Source organism: Mus pahari, chromosome 23 (genome assembly GCF_900095145.1).
Source record: "Mus pahari chromosome 23, PAHARI_EIJ_v1.1, whole genome shotgun sequence".
Lineage (NCBI taxonomy): Eukaryota > Metazoa > Chordata > Mammalia > Rodentia > Muridae > Mus > Mus pahari.
Genome location: NC_034612.1, coordinates 20,036,147 through 20,054,888, shown reverse-complemented (window position 1 = coordinate 20,054,888; position 18,742 = coordinate 20,036,147). Strand labels below are relative to the sequence as shown.

The 18,742-nt window shown below is 48.9% G+C and overlaps 1 protein-coding gene across 1 annotated transcript in view; it reads right to left on the bottom strand.

Moving 5' to 3' along the window:
- Positions 1–7,908, bottom strand: part of Limk1 (LIM domain kinase 1) — a 32,418-nt gene extending 24,510 nt beyond the window's left edge. Inside the window, exons 1-2 of the mRNA XM_021222497.1 lie at positions 7,606–7,908; positions 5,931–6,027 (exon numbers count right to left, since the gene is read on the bottom strand). Coding sequence (XP_021078156.1) covers positions 5,931–6,027; positions 7,606–7,660 — 152 coding nt within the window. The 5' untranslated portion in view covers positions 7,661–7,908. The remainder of the gene's footprint in view (positions 1–5,930; positions 6,028–7,605) is intronic.
- Between the last annotated feature and the right edge of the window lie 10,834 nt (positions 7,909–18,742).

The window sequence follows — 18,742 nt, the reverse complement described above, 5'->3', positions numbered from 1 at the left end:
CACGGAAGACAGGGCCTGTGACAACTCATGATGTCACCTCCCCTACCTGGTGGCTGTCTAGCCTTGTCACACACATCCCTCCTGCCTAAGTAGTTTTAATGAGGACAAAGGGAACACAGGTCTCAATGTCACCAAGAGGTTAAAGTCATTGGAAATAGAGCCTTGGGTGCTCTGTGGAGAGCCCGGCTAACTGCCTCTGCCATGTGCCCAGGACAGCAGGGATCTTTCTCTGAGCCCTTTTCCTGGTGTTGGCCAGGATATGGGAGGTAGGGACACTAGGCTCTGACTATAGGTGAGGAAGCAGGGAAGGAGGGCTCTGGGCTCTGGCTCTGATACAGGGGTAGCAGGTTCCACTGACTGTGGGCCCTTCCCATCGAGGCCCTTGCATCCCTCACCTCAGAGACAGCTGAACATGCTCTGTCCCTGCAGTCCCCAGCTGGGTCTCACCCTTCTTTAGGTGCTATGGAGTGGGGGACCCTGCAGTCTGCCCCTTGCCTCCTTTTATAGACAACAAAGGGCTACCCTTGGGGCTCTCTCATGCCTTTCTTCCCTCACAGTTATGAGGCCCCCTAGAGATAATTTCCTGATTCCCTTTGGACTCGTTGAAAATCTAACTGCTACTCAAGTGACAGGTAGGACTAACCTGCCCCCAACTCTGGCAATGGACACCCTGTCCCCAGTACAGACCTGCTGTTCCTCAGAGCCCATTCCACTCCACAGAGATACAGTCAGATCCCACACCTCGAGCAGTGACAATCAGCACTGAAGTGCTTGCTGTGGCTGAATCTCTATTCCCCACATGAAGTCAGGAAATACCATATGCTGGAGAATGGTTATGCTAGGCTGCATTAATACTGAAGAATGCTTGAGGACTGCAGAGACGGCGCAATGGGTAAAATCTCGCTTTGCAAGCACAAGGACCTGAGTTCAGATCCCCAACACCCATGTGACACTAGGAACAATGGTGCTTATCTAGAGCCCCAGTCCCGAGGGGCGGGCGGGCACAGGAGGACCTTAGGGGTTCACTGGCTGATCAACCTAGCTGAAATGGCAAGCTCTAGGTTCAGAGAGAGACCCTATCTCAAATAAATAAATAAATAAATAAATAAATAAATAAATAAATAAATAAATAAGGTGGAAGGCTGGCAAGATGGGTCAGGGGACAAAGACAACTGCCACTGAGCCTCCTGACAATCCGAGTTTCCCAATACCTATCTACATGCACACCATAGTGCACATGCATACATACATACACATGCACATATGCACGCATGTATGCGTGTGTCTGCGCACACACAGAGGAAAAAGAATGCTTGTAGCTGGGTGTGGTAATACATGCCCATAACCCTAGCACTGGGCATAAAAAACAAAATTTGAGCCAGGTCTAGGCTATATATCAAGACTCTTGACTCAAAAATCCAAGGGCTGGGGGTGGAGCTTGGTGGTATATTGTCTAGCCTGTGCTAAGGCTCTAGAATCTGACTGTGAGCACTGGAGCAAAAGAAAGGGAGGAAGGAAAGGGGACAGTAAGGAGGGAGGGAGGGAGAGAGGGAGGGAGGGAGGGAGGGAAGGGGAGAGAAGGGAAGGGAGGGAGGGAGGGAAGGGGAGAGGGAGGGAGGGCGGGCAGTTGGGGAGAATGCATGCTTGATGGTGGGTGACCCAACCTACTACTACTATAACTTCAGATGTTTGAGATCACAACTGTTTGGGGTTTTTTGGCATGACTTTGGTTTGTGGAATGGCCTATGTACAATGTGGGATCTTGGGAATGGGGCCCAAGTCTAAATAAACAGCCAATTAATTTATGTTTCAGATAGGACTTAGCCACATATCCAGAAGGAATCTTTTTTTTTTTTACAATTTTGAAAATATTTTACATGTATTTTGCATGCATACATATCTGTGCACCAATGTGTGCCTCTTGTCCACAGACGCCAGAAGAGGTTGTTGTTAACCGGGTATCGGATCCTCTGGAACTGGAGTTACAGATAGCTGTGAACCACCATGCAGATGCTGGGAATTGAACCTGGGGTCTCTGGAAGAGGAGTCAGTGCTTGTAACCACTGGGCCATCTCTCCAGCCTCCTTGAAGGAAATTATATGTAATGTTCTTTTTTAGATCCCTCTCCCTCTCCCCCTTCCCCCTCTCTCTTTCTCTGTGTGTGTGTGCGCGCGCACACTTGTAGAGTCCAAAAGAGGGTATCATTGGAGCTAGAATTACAGGTGGCTGTGAGCTACCCCAACAGAGGTGCTGGGGAGTCACACTATAGTCCTCCACAAGGGCAACACACACTCTTAACTGCTGAGACATTTCCAGCCCAACCTACAGGACTTAAAAGTGTTACCCGTGTTTTGACTATGACTTGTCATAATAGGTCCAGCCTGGAACTTTTTACTGGTGACATCATGTTGATACATTTTGGGGACGTTTTAAAATTTTTGAGACAGTGTCTTGTGTAACCCAGGTTGGTCTTTTGTTGGTTGGTTGTTTTTTTTGTTTGTTTGTTTGTTTTTTTCCGAGACAGGGTTTCTTTGTGTAGCCCCGGCTGTCCTAGAATTCAACTCTGTAGACCAGGCTGGCCTTGAACTCAGAAATCTGCCTTCCTCTGCCTCCCAAGTGCTCGGATTAAAGGCATGCACCACCACGCCCGGCCCAGGTTGGTCTTGAACTCACTATGTAGCTCCAGATGACTTTGAACTCCTGCGTCTCCTGTTTCCACCTCAAGAGTTCTGGAACTAGAAGCACACCATCATGCCTGTTTTATACTGTGTTGAACCCAGGGCTTTGTGCATGCTAAGCAAGTTCTCTACCAGCTGACCTTCAGCTGCAGCCCTCATGTGGGGGCATTCGAGATTAAGGATGTGCAATCTGAGTTTTCTGAGGATCATTCTCCCATTCACCTCTACCACCCTATGTGCTGAGCGCATGCAGGTATGTGCTCATGCTTGTATATATGTATGTGAAGACTCTAGGTCAAGCCCAGGCATGGTTCCTTAGCAGCCAGCCACTGTTATCAGAGTCAGGGTCTATCAGTGAGATCTGGGTCTGGCAGATGGCTAAGCTGGTTGGCCAGGGGGCCCCAAGGATTGGTTTGTCTCCACCTTTTGTGTAAAGAGTAGAGAGAGAGAGAGAGAGAGAGAGAGAGAGAGAGAGAGAGAGAGAGATATCCCATCCAGAAAGGCAAACAACAAAACAGCTCTTCAGGAAGTCCCTGAAACTGACCAGATTCAGTTGGTCCTTCTCTGCCAAAGGAAGCAATAAAAGCCAAGAGTTCCTCTTAGAAGGGCAGTAGGGCTAAGCTGCAAAGAGAACTCTCATACAAGAGCAGCTGACTGGAAGAAGCAGAAGTCAGACAGGCTGCCTGCAAGAAGACCAATTAAATCACTGAAAGGACACTCTCTAACCCAATGAGGCTGCCTATAGGTTGTGCAGTGTGCTCCAGGTTCCCAGCTTTGTGAGCTGTCGCCCATGCTGGGCTCTGGTGATGCAGTTGTCTTTAAATCACTTCTGTAAGCAACTCCTCACCAATATTCCTGGAAGTAACTCCAGTAAAACTCATAGGTTCAAAAAGTTGGACTTTGGTGGTACTTGTATTTGATCTGTAACATATTTCCTACCTGTGGTGAGTAGACCCCAGGATAGGTTTTGTCACACGCCACCATGTCCCTAGGGCTGGGATTATAGACACACACCACTACTATACTTGTAGGTTCCGGGGGTCAAACTCAGGTCCTCAGGCAAGTATGTTCCCAGCTGAGTTGATTCCTCAGTCCCATGTAACCCTTTCCGTATCAGAGAGCCTCCCTCCTCAGTCACAATCTTAAGTCAGGCTAATGAGTCAGACCCCTAAATTACTATGACAGTCTCGTCCTGCCAAGTTGTGCCATCTGCCCACTGAGATGACAATCTTCAACAGCACGCTCCCCAGCTGTCTGCTGCCTCTCTATTGTCTCCAGAAGGGCCTACTCCTGGCAGTCAATGCCCACAACCAACTCACTGCTCTGAACTTGGTCTCCTAACTTCGCTATCCATTAACTTACCGTGTTTCATCGCCGACAGTCCCCACAGCCTTGGTGAATGGCTCTCTGGGGGGTCAAGATCCTTTCACAGGCCTCTCTGAGACTTTCTGATGAGCTTTCAATCCCAAAATGTGCCACCTGCCTCTCTCCTGGCCTCAGAGTGGGCACTGCGTAGTCTTGTTCCTTCCTGGTCATGTGACTTCAGGCAGAAGAATGAACCTCTCTGTCCTCCAATTTGTCCTTGGGAGATACAACTAACTGCTAACTATGTAAAGCATTCAGATTCCTCCTAAGTGTCAGAAAAGGATGCCCAGTCTTTATCTGTTGAGACAGGGCCTCACCTATGAGTGCCAATTTCTTTACTACATCTTTGACCATAGCCTTGGTCTCTGTGTATCTGGAAGTCAGGGCTATTTTCATTGGCTGACACATCTTTACAGGCAGCTATGGCCTAGGGACAGTGGCTAGGATTCCCTTGAGATGTGATGACTCTTTTCCCTCCCCTGAAGCAGGGGAGCTCAGGGAGGCTACAGCAAATATCTGCCTTCTTCGGCCTGTCCCCTCTACCATGGCTTCCTCGTGGCAAACTCCACCAGGGGGAGGGGAGGTAAATCACATCTGAGGGCCGGGGAGATGGCTCGAGGGTGAAGAGTCTGTCACACAAGCATGAAGACTGAAGTCCAGATTCCCCAGAACCCATTAAAAAAAAAGCCAGACACGGCAGTGTGCATCTGTAACTGCCAGACACGGCAGTGTGCATCTGTAAGTCCAGTGCTGGGGTTGGAGGGGGCAGTGTGGAGATGGGAAGATCCCTAGATGTCATACTTAGCCAAGTCAGTGACGTCCAGATTCAGTGGGAGACCCTGACTCCAAAACTACAGTGGAGGGCACTTAAGGAAGCCACCTGCTGTCTACCTCTGCCTCCCCATACACGTATGTGCACCACACACAGGCACACAAACATACTCATATACACAATCACACTTGAACATGTATGGACTCTTATTACATATAACGTACTATTGGCACAGCACAGCATACATTACTTACATATCAGTTTTCTAAGGAAGATTTTTGTTTGTTTGAGACGGAGTCTCGCACAGCCCCCACTATCCCTGAACGCTTCACTCAGCCGAGGGGCTGACTTGAAGGCTTCTAATCTTCCTGCTTCCATCTCCCGAGTGCTGCTGGGCTTACAGGCACGTGTCACATGCCTGCTTTATGTGGTGCTGGGGATCGAACCTAGGGTTTCGTGAATGCTAGATAAGCCCTCTACCAACTGAGACCTTCTCAGCTCCTAAGGGAGTTAAAGTCTAAAAGACAAGCTGAGGCGTGGGGCACTTAGGGGAAGCTGAGGCAGGTGAATGGCTTGAGCTCAGGAGTTCCAGGCCAGGCTTGGACTACAAGACCCTGTTTCAAAAAAATATATAGGGGAGTGTGGGGAGATAAGTGGGTGGTAAAGGTGCTCGCTAGAGAAGCCAGGCAACTGGAGTTTGAGGATGTGTTCATAATCCCGGCACTCCCGACTTCCAGGCGGGGAGGAGAGAATCGGCTGGAAGCTCCCAACTGGCTAGCCCGAATTAGCAACACCACAGCAGAGAACATCCAGAAAGCCTCAAGGTGGAGAGAGGGAACTGGCTCTCAACATCTGTCCTCTGACCTCTGTGTGTGCTCATGAAATGCACACCTGCCACCCCCTCAATACAACGACGACGACGGCAACAACAGATGTGCGTGTGCATGCATATGCACACATACACCCCACAGAGCACACAAGCTCCTTATTTTAAGAAAGGGAAACTGAGGCCACGGACCCGCTGCAGATCACAGGCAAGGAGAACACCGGGAGAAACATCCGGGTCACAGGCAGGCTTTGCTGAGGGTACCCACCCTTCAGCCAGCCCATCTTACCTGAAGCAGTCTGCATGCCAGTCAGCATTCAGGGCCTGGAGGTACTGGCCGTCATAGATCCTCTGGCCACAGCTCGCACACACAGGCAACTCGCTTCCTGCAAGGGGTAGAAGCCAGTCAGGAGCCATTCTTAAGAGTGAAGTTTGCTGGTGGTCTAGCCTGCCCTGTTCACACCCAGAGCCTTTCTAGACAGGGTGACTATTCGTTCTGCTGAGCAGGAGAAAAGATACGCATCATCAGAGAGTCCTGCTTGGACAAAGTCACCAAGCCTATCCCATCCCATCTGGAATACACAGAGGAGAGCAGAGGTGTTCCCTTCAGTGACAGCAAGTATACAAAGGGGGGTAAAAAAAACAAAACAGAATTTAGAAACAAGGTGGAGGGTGGCAATCTCGTGACAGTTTCTTCTGCCTGCCTGCCTGCAGTGTCAAAAGGGGCAACAGACTGGCAGAGCTGGGCTGGTCTATCCTAGGCCAAAGTAGCAAGGTCACAAACTAAACCGTGATAGCCCTTGTTGAACCGTGATGAGGGGCGAGGGCTGCAAAGCCAGGCCCTCTGAGGATTCCTTAAGGCAGCCACTATACATGCTTAGTCATCCCCGGGACCTTGCACCCCTAGGGCTGGTGAGCCCTGCAAAATTCCCTTGGCCTGCTCCTCTCTATTCTGCAGACTCTGAAACCTCAGCCCCAGAGAGGGGACCTTTCTTTTAGGACACACAGCCAGGCTCCAAAGCTACTGCTTTTCCCTCTGCAAGTAACCAAGCATGCAAAGTAGTATGTTGTTAAGTACAGGGTGGGCCTGTGCCCCGAACAGGGTTTCGGGGATGTGTGAGAGTGGGAGACAGAATGGCAGGAGCAGGCAGAACCGGCCTCTGACCAGATGAACCTATTGTGGGGGCTTTGAAAAGGAAACCTAGGGGAGATCCCAGTGTCTGGTTCAGGCTGAAGGAATCCCAGAGGCCTCTGAACCCCAACTGTAGTGCAGATCTAAACCTGCGACCTCTCTGGAAAGGGACAAGAGGCTGAAAAAGGCTAGGACTCTAGCCAAGACTGACTAAATAGTAGGCTTGGTGGAGGGAACAGGGGAGGTCACGGCACGACGGTAGTTAATGGTGGTGTACCACCGCAGTATTCGGTCACCGAAACCGGGATGCATAGCTGTCTTGTGCGCCCCCACTCCCTCGCCACTAGTCCCCTAATTCACCTAGTCCCCAAAATGCAGACAGGGAAACTGAGTCCCTAAGTGTTAGTGACTGGTTCAAGGTCAGAAAGCCCCATAAATGTGAGTCTGCGTCTCAGATCCAAGGTTGCTGCAGTTTAGTTTCCCGGGTCAGTCTGGATCAAAGGGTGCCCCCCCCCCCACTCCATCCCAGGCCGCCGGTAGAGATCGAGGACCAGAGGACAGAGAACTAAGGACTAAGGTAGGTGCTGGATGAACAGTAACCTGGGAGATGGGTAAAAGGGGATAGGATATGAGAAGAGGGGATTCCTCCATCCTCGAGAGAGAGAGGTTCATCCCGGGGCCGAGGAAGGGTGGGAGGGTGACAGGGAACCGCCTGGCCTGCGGGCTTCCGAAGGGCAGGCGCATCCCTAGGAGGCAGGGGCGCGGCCTCGCCTCAACCGGCGCCCCTCAGATACTCCCGACTCCCCTCCCGCGACCCCCCAGCCTGGCCCACCTTCCTCTCCCATACGTTCTTCCCTCCAGGTGCAACAAAGTAGCGTCAACCTCATGCACTCGGCGGGGGGCGGGGACCGCCGGCAACCGCCGGGGCACCGGAGAGCTGGGGCCGGGCCCGCGAGCTCGCCCGCCGCCGGCCCGAGAAGGCGGGAGGCGGGGAGCGCGGGGCCGGAGCCGAGCGCTCCGCTCCGGGTTCGGCGATGCTGGCCCGCTGCACTCCCACACCAGGCTTGGGGGACACCGGCTCCGCGTTGCCGCTGCCTGAGAAGCGCGGAGGGGCGGGCCGGGGCGGGCCTGCGAGCTGCGGCAGGGGCGGGGCGTGCGCGCGACGCGGCCGGCTGGAACTGCCCCTGCGCGGCTCCGCCTCCGCAGCGGGAGCCTCGCCCCTCGGAGGCAGACCCGCCCTCTGCAGGGTGAGAAGAGGCCTGCGGGCTCCGCCCGTTGGAACTGTCATTGGGAGGCTCCGCCCTTCACGGCGATAACCACGCCCATCAAGAGACAATCCCGCCCCGGAGCGGTGACTACGTCTTCTCAGCTGCAGCCACGCCCTCTCCAGGCCAGTTTAGGGGGACTGCCCGCTGCGGCATCGGCAGAATTGTCCCTGCTTGGAACTGCACCTCCGCGCGAGAAGCCACGCCCCCTTAATAACAGCCACGCCCTCGGGGGAATTCGGCGGAGCCTGCGAACAGCGGAAGGGTGGGTCTTCCGTGGCGCTGAAGGCCGAAGCTGCCTCTGCGTGGCTCCTCCTCTTCGGCGGAAGCCGTGCGGGTCTACGAAGGCAGTTTCACCCGCGGCGGCACAGCTGGGACCGCAGAGTCTGCCAGACCACGCCCAGAGTAAGACCCGCCCCTGACTCCGCCCCTTCCTCCCCCGCCTCCTTCTCTACCTTTCATTCATCATCAGCTCCACTTGGGCACCCCGTGGCTGGGTTGTGAGCTCGAATGGAACCGCCCACCGGGCATCTCTTGAGAAGGCACTTCTCTCTATTTACAATCTTCCTGAAGCCTCTCTGGTCCAAGCCACTGGAAGTTAATTACCAAGGACGGGTGGGGTCATGCAGACCCTAAGGACGCTGGTGGTCGGGGTCGGGGTCGGGGGAGAGAGGTGGGGAGTCAGTTGGGTTGGAGACAGGATTAAGATAGAAATGTACTATATAGCAAGAGAGCTTGCGTAGCATGCTGGAAGCCCTGGCTTCCAACTTCAGTACCACATTGAAAACAGCATAGGGGGCACATCAATCCTAAAGCTCTTCCCAGCACTCTGGATGTGGATATGGAAGGATCAGAAGTTCAACCCAAAAATTAAAACACAAAACAGGGAAAATATGGACTTAAGGACAAAAGAGCCCCTTATCGCAGATTCTAATCGAAGCCTTTCATCAGCTGAGAATCAAGAATTCCAACACAATGAAGACCTTTTCCTTAAGGGCTTTCTCTCCCGATTGTAAACGTGCAATTTTATAGACGTCTCTCCAGAATTCCTCTTTACAATAAAAGAACACGTTCTAAACCCCTTGTACAACCCTAATACCACCCGGTTTTACTTTGTCAGTTTAAAATTGCATCCAAGGCACCTCCGGAACCAGCCTATAATTTCACTTATTAAAAAGAGATGCCTGGCAGGGCTTGGTGGCGCATGCCTTTTTGATCCCAGTACTTGAGAGGCAGAGGCAGGAGAGCTGGAGGCCAGCCTAGTTTACATAGGGAGTTCCAGGACAGCCCAGGGCTACACACAGAGAGACCCTATCTCAAAACAACACAAACAAGAAGCGGTGTGGTTAATGGGGGTATTCCCATAACCCCAACACTTCAGAGTTAGAGGATCAACGGTTCGAGGGTAACGTCAGCTACATAGCAAATTTGAGGTCAACCTGGCCTATCTGAAACTATGTCTTAGGAAATACAAATGTAGGAGAGAAAACGAAAACATTTTCTTAGCAGTTTTGGGGTATGTCATAAGAGCTGTCCAACTACTACACATACCTATTGCCACCCCCCCCCCAGGAAAGCCCTTGTATGTTTTTACTTCACCCGAGCCCCCCCCCTCTCCCCTTGTCTTAGTGCTGATAGGAATAAACCAAAAGGGTTTATTCAGCTTACACTTCTACATCGCCGTTCATTATTGGAGGAAGTCAGGACAGGAACTCAAACAGGGCAGGAACCTGGAGACGGGAGCTGATGCAGAGGTCATGGAGGGACACTGCTTACCAGCATACTGAGTCTGCCTTCTTATAGAACCCAGGATTACCAGACCAGGGACGGGACCACCCACAATGGGCTGGGCCCTCCCCCATCAATCACAAATTAAGAAAATGCCTACAGGCCAACCTTATGGGGGCATTTTTTCAATTGGGGGTCCCTCCTCTCAGATGACTCTAGCCCGTGTCAAGCTGAATAAAACTAGCCAGGGTAGCCCTCATGGTTAAAGTGGGCTAAAACTGTCTTTTGGTTCTTCCTTGAGGAGCACATAACCATGCACCTTAGTGTGCTTTCTTCTTTCCCTGCATATCTACGTTTTTTCTTTTCTTAATTTTACTTTAGATTTCAAATCTTCTTTTTTTTTTTTTTAAAGATTTATTTATTTATTATATGTAAGTACACTGTAGCTGTCTCCAGACACTCCAGAAGAGGGTATCAGATCTTGTTATGGATGGCTATGAGCCACCATGTGGTTGCTGGGATTTGAACTCCAGACCTTCGGAAGAGCAGTCGGGTGTTCTTACCCACTGAGCCATCTCACCAGCCCCCCTTCAAATCTTAAGTTATCTGGTGCGGGTTCTGGAGAGATGGCTCAGCAGTTAAGAACACTGGCTGCTCTTCCAGAGGTCCCGGGTTCAATTCCCAGCAACCATCTGGTGGCTCACAACCGTCTGTAATTCCCTCTTCAGGTGTGTCTGAAGACAGATCGCTCATAATGTAAAAATTAATAAATGTCTAATTTAAAAAGCGACTTGTTGCATTTTTATTTAGTGCGCGTGCGTGGACACCTTTGCCTCCTGAGCCATTTTTCACTAAGCCCTATTTTTTTCCCTTTCTTCTGGTGTGTGTGTGTGTGTGTGTGCGTGTGTGTGTTTGTTTGTTTGTTTGTTTGTACCCGAGGCTTGGTGGCCGGCCAGTTTAGCTGAAATGGTGAATTACAGGTTCAGTGAGAAGCTCTTCCTCAAAAACAAACAAACATAGCAGACAGTAATTGAGAAAGATGCTTGATATCAACCTCTTCTGTATGTGTGCCAGCGTATGCATGTGTGTGTGTACACATACATGCACATACACACATATATTCACACACACACATACATACACTCATACACACATAACTCAAACAGACATACATATACACATATTCACACACACATATGCCCAGATACACATACACTACACTCACACATACACAGGAACATACACCTGGGCACATACACTCATGCTCACATACACATACACATACATACCACACTCATATGCTCACACATAAACATACTCATATACATATACACATACAAATACACACACTCATACATACATACTTACACATACACACATGCACATGCACACACATAGAGACATACACACTTATACACACATGTACACAACACATTCATACTCACACACACACATATACACACTCACACATGCACACACATATACACACACACACACACACACACACACACACACTGGTCTTTGGTTTGGTATTATAGCCTAGGGTAGCTATAGCTTAGTGGCTTGCTGTTAGGACTGGAGTTCAGTTGCCAGCACCCAATTTGGGTGACTCTCAACATCCTGTAACTCCAGCCTCAAGGGATCTGACATCTTCTTTGGTCTCCATGGCCACCTTCATGCATATACCTGTATGTACAGACACACAGAAATACACAGAACAACAACAAAATCATGTCTGTCTTAGGGTTTTTTATTGCTGTGAAAAGATGTCATGACCACGACAACTCTTAGAACGAAAAACATTTATTAGGGCTCGATTACATTCAGAGGTTTAGTCCATTATCATCATGGTAGGAAGCATGGCAGCACACAGGAGACATGGTATTGGAGAGGCAGCTGAGAGTTCTACATCAAGACTGGCAAGCGGTAGGAAAACTCAGTGAGCCTCTAGGCCTGGCTTCAGCTTCTGAGACCTTAAAGCCCAACCCTTAGTGACTTCCTTCAACAAAGCCACACCTACTCCAATGTACTGGCTAATTTTGTATCAACTTGACACAGGCTGGAGTTACCACAGAGAAAGGAGCTTCATTTGGGGCAATGCCTCCACGAGATCCAGCTGTAAGGCACTTTCTCAATTAGTGATCGAGGGGGGAGGTCCCCTTGTGGGTGGTGCTATCCCTGGGCTGGTAGTCTTGGTTCTATAAGAGAACAGGCTGAGCAAGCCAGGGGAAGCAAGCAGGAAGGAACATCCCTCCATGGCTTATGCATCAGCTCCTGCTTCCTGACCTGCTTGAGTTCCAGTCCTGACTTCCTTGGTGATGAACAGCCATGTGGAAGTGTAAGCCGAATAAACCCTTTTCTCCCCAACCTGCTTCTTGGTCATGATGTTTTGTCCAGGAATAGAAACCCTGACTAAGACATCCAACGAGGCCACACCTCCTAATAGTGCCACCCTCTATTGGCACCTATGGGGGCCACTTTTATTCAAAGCACCACAGTGTCCTAACAGTAAACCAAAGGTGCACTTTTTGTTTGGTAGCAACTTGTGTAATTAAAAAAACATCTTATTAATTATCAATTATTGCATATATGTATTCACAGTGTGTTTCAGTGGGTAGCTGTACATAGTATGCATGTGGCGGTCAAAGGACAGCTTTAGGGTCACATCTTGCCTTTCATCTTTCCATAGGGATTGAACTCAGGATGCTGGACTCACAATCAATTGTAGAAGCTGTTCCAAACTTCTAACCCCTCACTGGAGAGCCTAGGCAAGCACTCTGTGACTGTGTCATAGGCTCAGCTCTCTGTATCTGGAGACAGGGCTCTAACCATGTAGCTCAAGTTGGCTTTGAAGTTATAATCCTATTTTTTTTTAACTTTGTGCTCATTGATGTTTTGCCTGCATGTAAATCGGTGTGAGGGTGCAGGATCCCCCAGAACTGGCATTACAAACAGTTTTAAGCTGTCATATGGGTGCTGGGAATTGAACCTGAGGCCTACTGGAAGAGCAGTCAGTGCCCTTAACTACTGAGCTATCTCTCCAGTCCCCATGATCCTCCTGGGCATCACAGATCACTCACTGAGCCCTCTCACCTCTGACCTTAAAGCTGATTTTATTGAGACAGGCAGAGTCTCATGTAGCCCAGGCTATCCTCAAACTTGTTACATAACTGAAGATACTCTTTTTTTTTTTAAATATTTTTTTTTAAAGATTTATTTATTTATTATATGTAAGTACACTGTAGCTGTCTTCAGACACTCCAGAAGAGGGCATCAGATCTTGTTACGGATGGTTATGAGCCACCATGTGGTTGCTGGGATTTGAACTCTGGACCTTCGGAAGAGCAGTCGGGTGCTCTTACCCACTGAGCCATCTCACCAGCCCAACTGAAGATAATCTTGACCTTCTGATGGTCCTTCCTCCACCTTCTGAGCACGGCAATTACAGGTACGGGCCGTCTATGTCCTGCCACTGTAAACCTTTTCTCATGTCCCTGTCTGATTTGGTTATTAGGGCCACACTAGCTTTTTCAAATGGGTTTAGAGACATTTTATTTTCTTTAATTTTTTTTTCTTTTCTTTTTGGAAGAGGCTCAGGAGTATGGGTGTTAAGGCTTTAAAAGTTTGGCAGGGTTCTCCACCAAAGCCATCTGCTCCTGGTCCTTTCTTTGTTGGAATGTTTAAGGCTGATTCAAATCCTTACCCATCTTTGATCTGTTCGGATTGTCTGTGATTCTTAGTAGGTTGGGTGTTTGTAGAAATATACTTATGTTATCTGGTTTCCCCCACCATTTGTTGGCCTACAGTTTTTCTGCTTCCTTGCAACACTGTTCTTTATTTTCCTCTGCTGACCGTGATAGGGATGTAATGCGGGGCCCTGGGGATGCTGGGTGTATTGGGCAGGGGAGGATTTCCTTTGGCTCACAGTTTGCGGGGATATGGTTCGTCATGACGGGGAAGGCATGGCGGCTGGTGGGGCTTAATTCATGGTGGCTGGAATGTAAGGAAGCTGGCCACAAGACGGCAATGGGCACAAAGCAAATATGAGACTGGAAGCAGGCCCAGGGTACAGCCCCTGAGGCCACACTCTAGTGGCATATGCCTACAGCTAGGCCCAAGTTCTCAAAGGTTCCATAGCCACCCAAAGCAATGCTACCAGATGGGACCAGGTATTTGCCTGTGTGTGACAGTTCACATTCAAACCATGACAGTAAGCAAACCCTCTACCATGGAGCTGCATCTCCACCCCTCACAGAAGGATTCTAGCCTGGTGATCTACTGCTGAACATCTCACTGGGGAGGTTTCTAACTCCTCATTGGGGAGTCTAGGCAAGCATTCTATCACCGAGTGATAGATATAGCTCTTTGTATCTTGAGACAGGACCTTAACAGTGTAGCTCAAGTTAGCCTTAAAGTTATGATACTCATATATATATATATATATATATATATATATATATATATATATGTGTGTTTGTGTGTGTGTGTATACATACTTTTTTATTTTATATGCATTGATGTTTGCTTGCATGTAAATCTGCGTGAGAGTGAGAGTGTAGGATCTCCTGGAACTGGAGTTATAGACAGTTGAAAACTGCCATGTGGATGCCAGGAATCGAACCTGGGACCTTTGGAAGAACAGTCAGTGCTTTTAACCACTGAGCCATCTCTCCAGTGTCCCTATGATCCTCCTGTTTCATCCTTCTGGGCTCACAGACATGCACGAGCACCCTTGGCTTCTATTTTGAAAGGCTTCTTTTGGCCTGTGGGTGGAACGAAAGTTGAAGAAGAGCCTGGATAGAAGCAAGGAGTTATTTCAGCAACTTAGGCAAGATGATGCTGGTGGCATCATCAGGACACAACCCGATAGGTGTTGGAAACTGTATGCACCCTGGCTGTGGTCTCAATCCTGTGCTGCAAAACTTCCTGGTGACTTAGCCTTGGAGAATGAGAGGACTGAGTCAGAGATGGCCTCAGGGTTGCAAGCCACAGCTTCTGGAAGAGAGGGTCTGACAGTACCCTAAATGGTGAAGGGGTGGGGTAAGGCAGGCTTGGCAGGGACAGGGAAATCTGTGCTCACATACTACTTAGGTGTGATGTAAAATTTCCTCTGGAGATGTGAGCAAGAATCTCTTCAACCAAGACAGGGCACTGGTGACAGCCCATAGAAACGAGCTCTCCCAGATCCAGTCAGTGAAGCAATGCATTTAGCCGGGTTGCTTGTGGAAGCGTGGATAAGGGGTCACTTACAGGAACAGGGTGACTCTGGCAGCTGCACCACTGACAGCCTGTAGGAGTCACGGAGGACCTTGTCCTCCCAGAACAAGCACTAGGGAACCAGGAATGTTAAATGCACCAGGCTGTTTCTTCAAAGAAGGGATGCATGATCTGTTACTCACCCACAAGGCTGATTAGGCTGGCGACTTTTGCACTTGCTGTGTGGTGGAGACCACACTGCATCCTTGTGCACACTTGGGGAGCATCGGCCGACACAGTCCACGAGGGCGGTGGGAGCAGAGATGGTGAGCTGAGGGTTCAGAAGCCCTGTGAATGTGCAAGGTGAAGGACCACACCAGGACCGCTTGTTAGGAGGCAGAGCAACTTCACTTAGGGTGATCGAAGGCTTATAAAGTTATGGGGGAACTGAAGGCAGGGACATTCGGGATCAGCAAAGTCATCAGTTAGAGGATTAGAGTGCCTGGCATACCTCAGCATGGGGAAGCATTTCAGGAATCTCAGGGGCTGGCTGAACTGGGTTTGTCAAGAGAAAGGAAATTGATCCTATAAACTTATTGAGGCCACTTGACATTCTTCAGGTAGAGGCAAGTGAGGGGGCTAAGAATTCCCGGACAAGGTCAGAGAAGAAACTCTGCTAACCACGGGAGTCCTCACACTACACCCAAGCCTCAGAAAGCCATGAGGTCAAGGGTGGACTTCAACCTTAATTAGCAGAATTTTCCCAAGATTCTCCCCCAGACCCTATCATGAGCTTATTTTTCTCAATCAGTCTATAGAACATATACTTATGGAAGGTGTCACATGTACTTTATGGAGTTTTGATGTAGTCACCTCTGGTCTTTATTTAGTTTATTTTGTGCTTTATTGTACACACATGATTCAGATAATTATCAGTAGGAAAGTTTTCCACCATTGTGCTGTACTTAAATGTGCCTAAAATAGACTATCCGGGGCCAGACTCCTGAAGTTTGAATGAACACCGGCTACAGAGTCGTGTTCAAACTGCCCTCATGCCTCAGTGGCAGAGACGGCCCCAGAAAGCCCATCCCGACAAGGGGGATACACAGAAGCTGGATTCCTGCGACTCCTGGCACTTTCACAGAGCTCCACCAAAGAGGGTCCTCTCTCCCAGAAGTTGTTTCCAGCTTCTATAACCCTAAGGACAGGCCTCACGAGTCATGTATATTTATAAGCTTTCTAAGGTGCCTAAGTTTTGTTAGTTTCTGCGTTTTATGAGTTTTTCTTCTTGCTCTCAGAGGGGCTATTTCATTTCGGAGGAAGTAGCTCCACGTCACTTCATACCTTCCTCCCGCTCTTCCCTTCTTTCCTCTTCGTCTTTTCCAAGTGTCCCTGAGGCTTCGAGGGAGTGACAGAGATGTCTTATCATTTTCTTCCTTTTATGGATGAGCTACCACACTAAAGCATTAGCCAGTTATTCTTAGCAGGTTTGTTGTCTTGACTCTCCATAGTCACTACTCCTCATTGTAAAAAAACAAAAACAAAAACAGAAGTTTACCTCTATGGCTAAAGGTGACAGTAGTCTATGGATATGGACATAGATGTGTAAGCGATTTGATAGGAATATCATATATCTATTTAACAAACGGTTTTTAAGTTGGCTTATAGACAGTTTCAAACGTAAGTTGTTTCCTACGGAGTGGTCTTTATATTCAAATGAAGCAGTTGGTTGTATCTGTAACAGTGATGCCTCAGTTACACCAGCAGTCCTGTCTTGCCCGGCCTCTTTCTTGGTAAAGCATATGAGGTCTATAACCAAGGGGGACTGTCAGCAACAGTCCGCCCTGGGAACCCATGTAACATCTCCGGCACGGTGAAAGCCAGCCAGCGGGGGGAAGGGGAGGTTTTTCTAGCTCCATTCCAGGCTGACTTCTCCAAGGATGTAATGTTTCCAGCAACTGGGTCTTACCAAGTAGTTTTGGCATGCAACCAGCATCAGTAACGCTAGTCTTTCCGGTTCATGGGACCTCTAGAGGGACTCACAGGTCATAACTTGTAGGGAAGTAACCCATCGCTAGTTACTAGTGCTAGTAAGTATTAGTTACTTTTCTGGCGCTAGTGACCCAGTTCCTGACATGAGGCATCTTAAGGAAGAGGGGTCACAGTTGGAGAGGGTGCCATTTGAGAGGCAGGAAAAGGATCTCAAAGAGATGCATGGCTGAAACTTCTCATACTTTGGTGGGCCAGGAAACAGGAAGTGGGTCCAGGATATATGACCCATCCCCAATGACCCAATTCCACCGGCAGTATGCCCCCGCTAAAATAGTTCTACAGCCCTCTGAACAATATCACAAGTATTCAAGCATCTGAGCTATGGAGACATTTCCCACTGGAATCACAGCACCCTGGGAGTACTTTTTCTTTACTTTAAACACCTTGTTGCATTTATTTAGTTTTTAGTGTGGGCACGTGGCATGTAGCATGTGTAGGAAGGTCAGAGTGGGAGTCAATCCTCTCTTTCCACACTGTGGGTCACCAGGTCACCAGGCTTGGTGGTGAGTGCTTTTACCCTTTGAGTCATTATGCCAGAGTGAGCTAGCTTGTAAGACTGGCATTATTGGCAATCCCTGAGCTTGACTGAGAGACCCTGCTTCAATGAGTAAGGTTGAAGAATAATCAAGGATAATTAATTCTGGACCCTTCCTCTCACACACACACCCAAATTAAATGACCTTTTTAGAAATCTTTCCCAATTCAAGTAGTTCAGAGACAGGGTGTTCTAATTTCGTTTCTCTGACAGAAAGCAACTTAGGGGATAAAGAGGTTTATTTTAGCTCACAGGCTACAGTCCCTTATTGTGGGGAAGTCAAGGCAGCAGGGACTTGAAGCAGCCAGTCACACCACATCCACAGTTAAGGCAGAGAGAAATGAGTGGATAGCTGCTTGTTAGTTCTCAGCTTGCCCTCTCTATTTTCTTTTTCTTTTTCTTTTTCTTTCTTTCTTTCTTTCTTTCTTTCTTTCTTTCTTTCTTTCTTTCTTTCTTTCTTTCTTTCTTTTTTGTTTTTTTTCAAGACAGGGTTTCTCTGTATAACCCTGGCAGTTCTGGAACTCACTTTGTAGGCCAGGCTGGCCTCGAACTCAGAAATTTGCCTGCCTCTACCTCCCAAGTGCTGGGATTAAAGGTGTGCGCCACCATGCCCAGCCCTCTCTATTTTCATAGCCTAGGATTCACTTGCCTAGAGAATGGTGCTGCCCACAGTAGGCTAGGTCTTTCCATATCAATTTAATCTAGACAATTTCTCACACACAAGCCTGTAGACCACCTGATCTAGATTAATTCCCCGTCAAGGCTCCTTGTCCTGGTGATTCTACACTGTGTCAGATGATAATTAAAACTATAACACAGAGTACTTCTTACCACACTTTCCTGGATTGACCATCATCACCTCCATCTGCCGGCAGACTCAAGGGTTTTCCCTGTCTTGTGTGTTAAAGGTCAGGCCTTTGGCTATCTTCTGTCACTTCTGACTTGCTCTCTCTTGCTGCTCACTGAATCCTCCGATGGGTTCCAAGTTTTTAGATTCTGATAAGATCTCTTCAGCACAGACTGAACTGATTCTCCTTCCTTTGAATCCTCTGAGCTGTAAGAAATGGCAAGACGACACCTCCATCTCACGCTCGCTCCCCCCTTTCCTCACACTTCCTGCCAAATCCGAGGCTAATGCAGAGGATGACACCCTCCTTCCTCCCTCCTGTTGTAATTCTTCCCTTCTGTGGGTG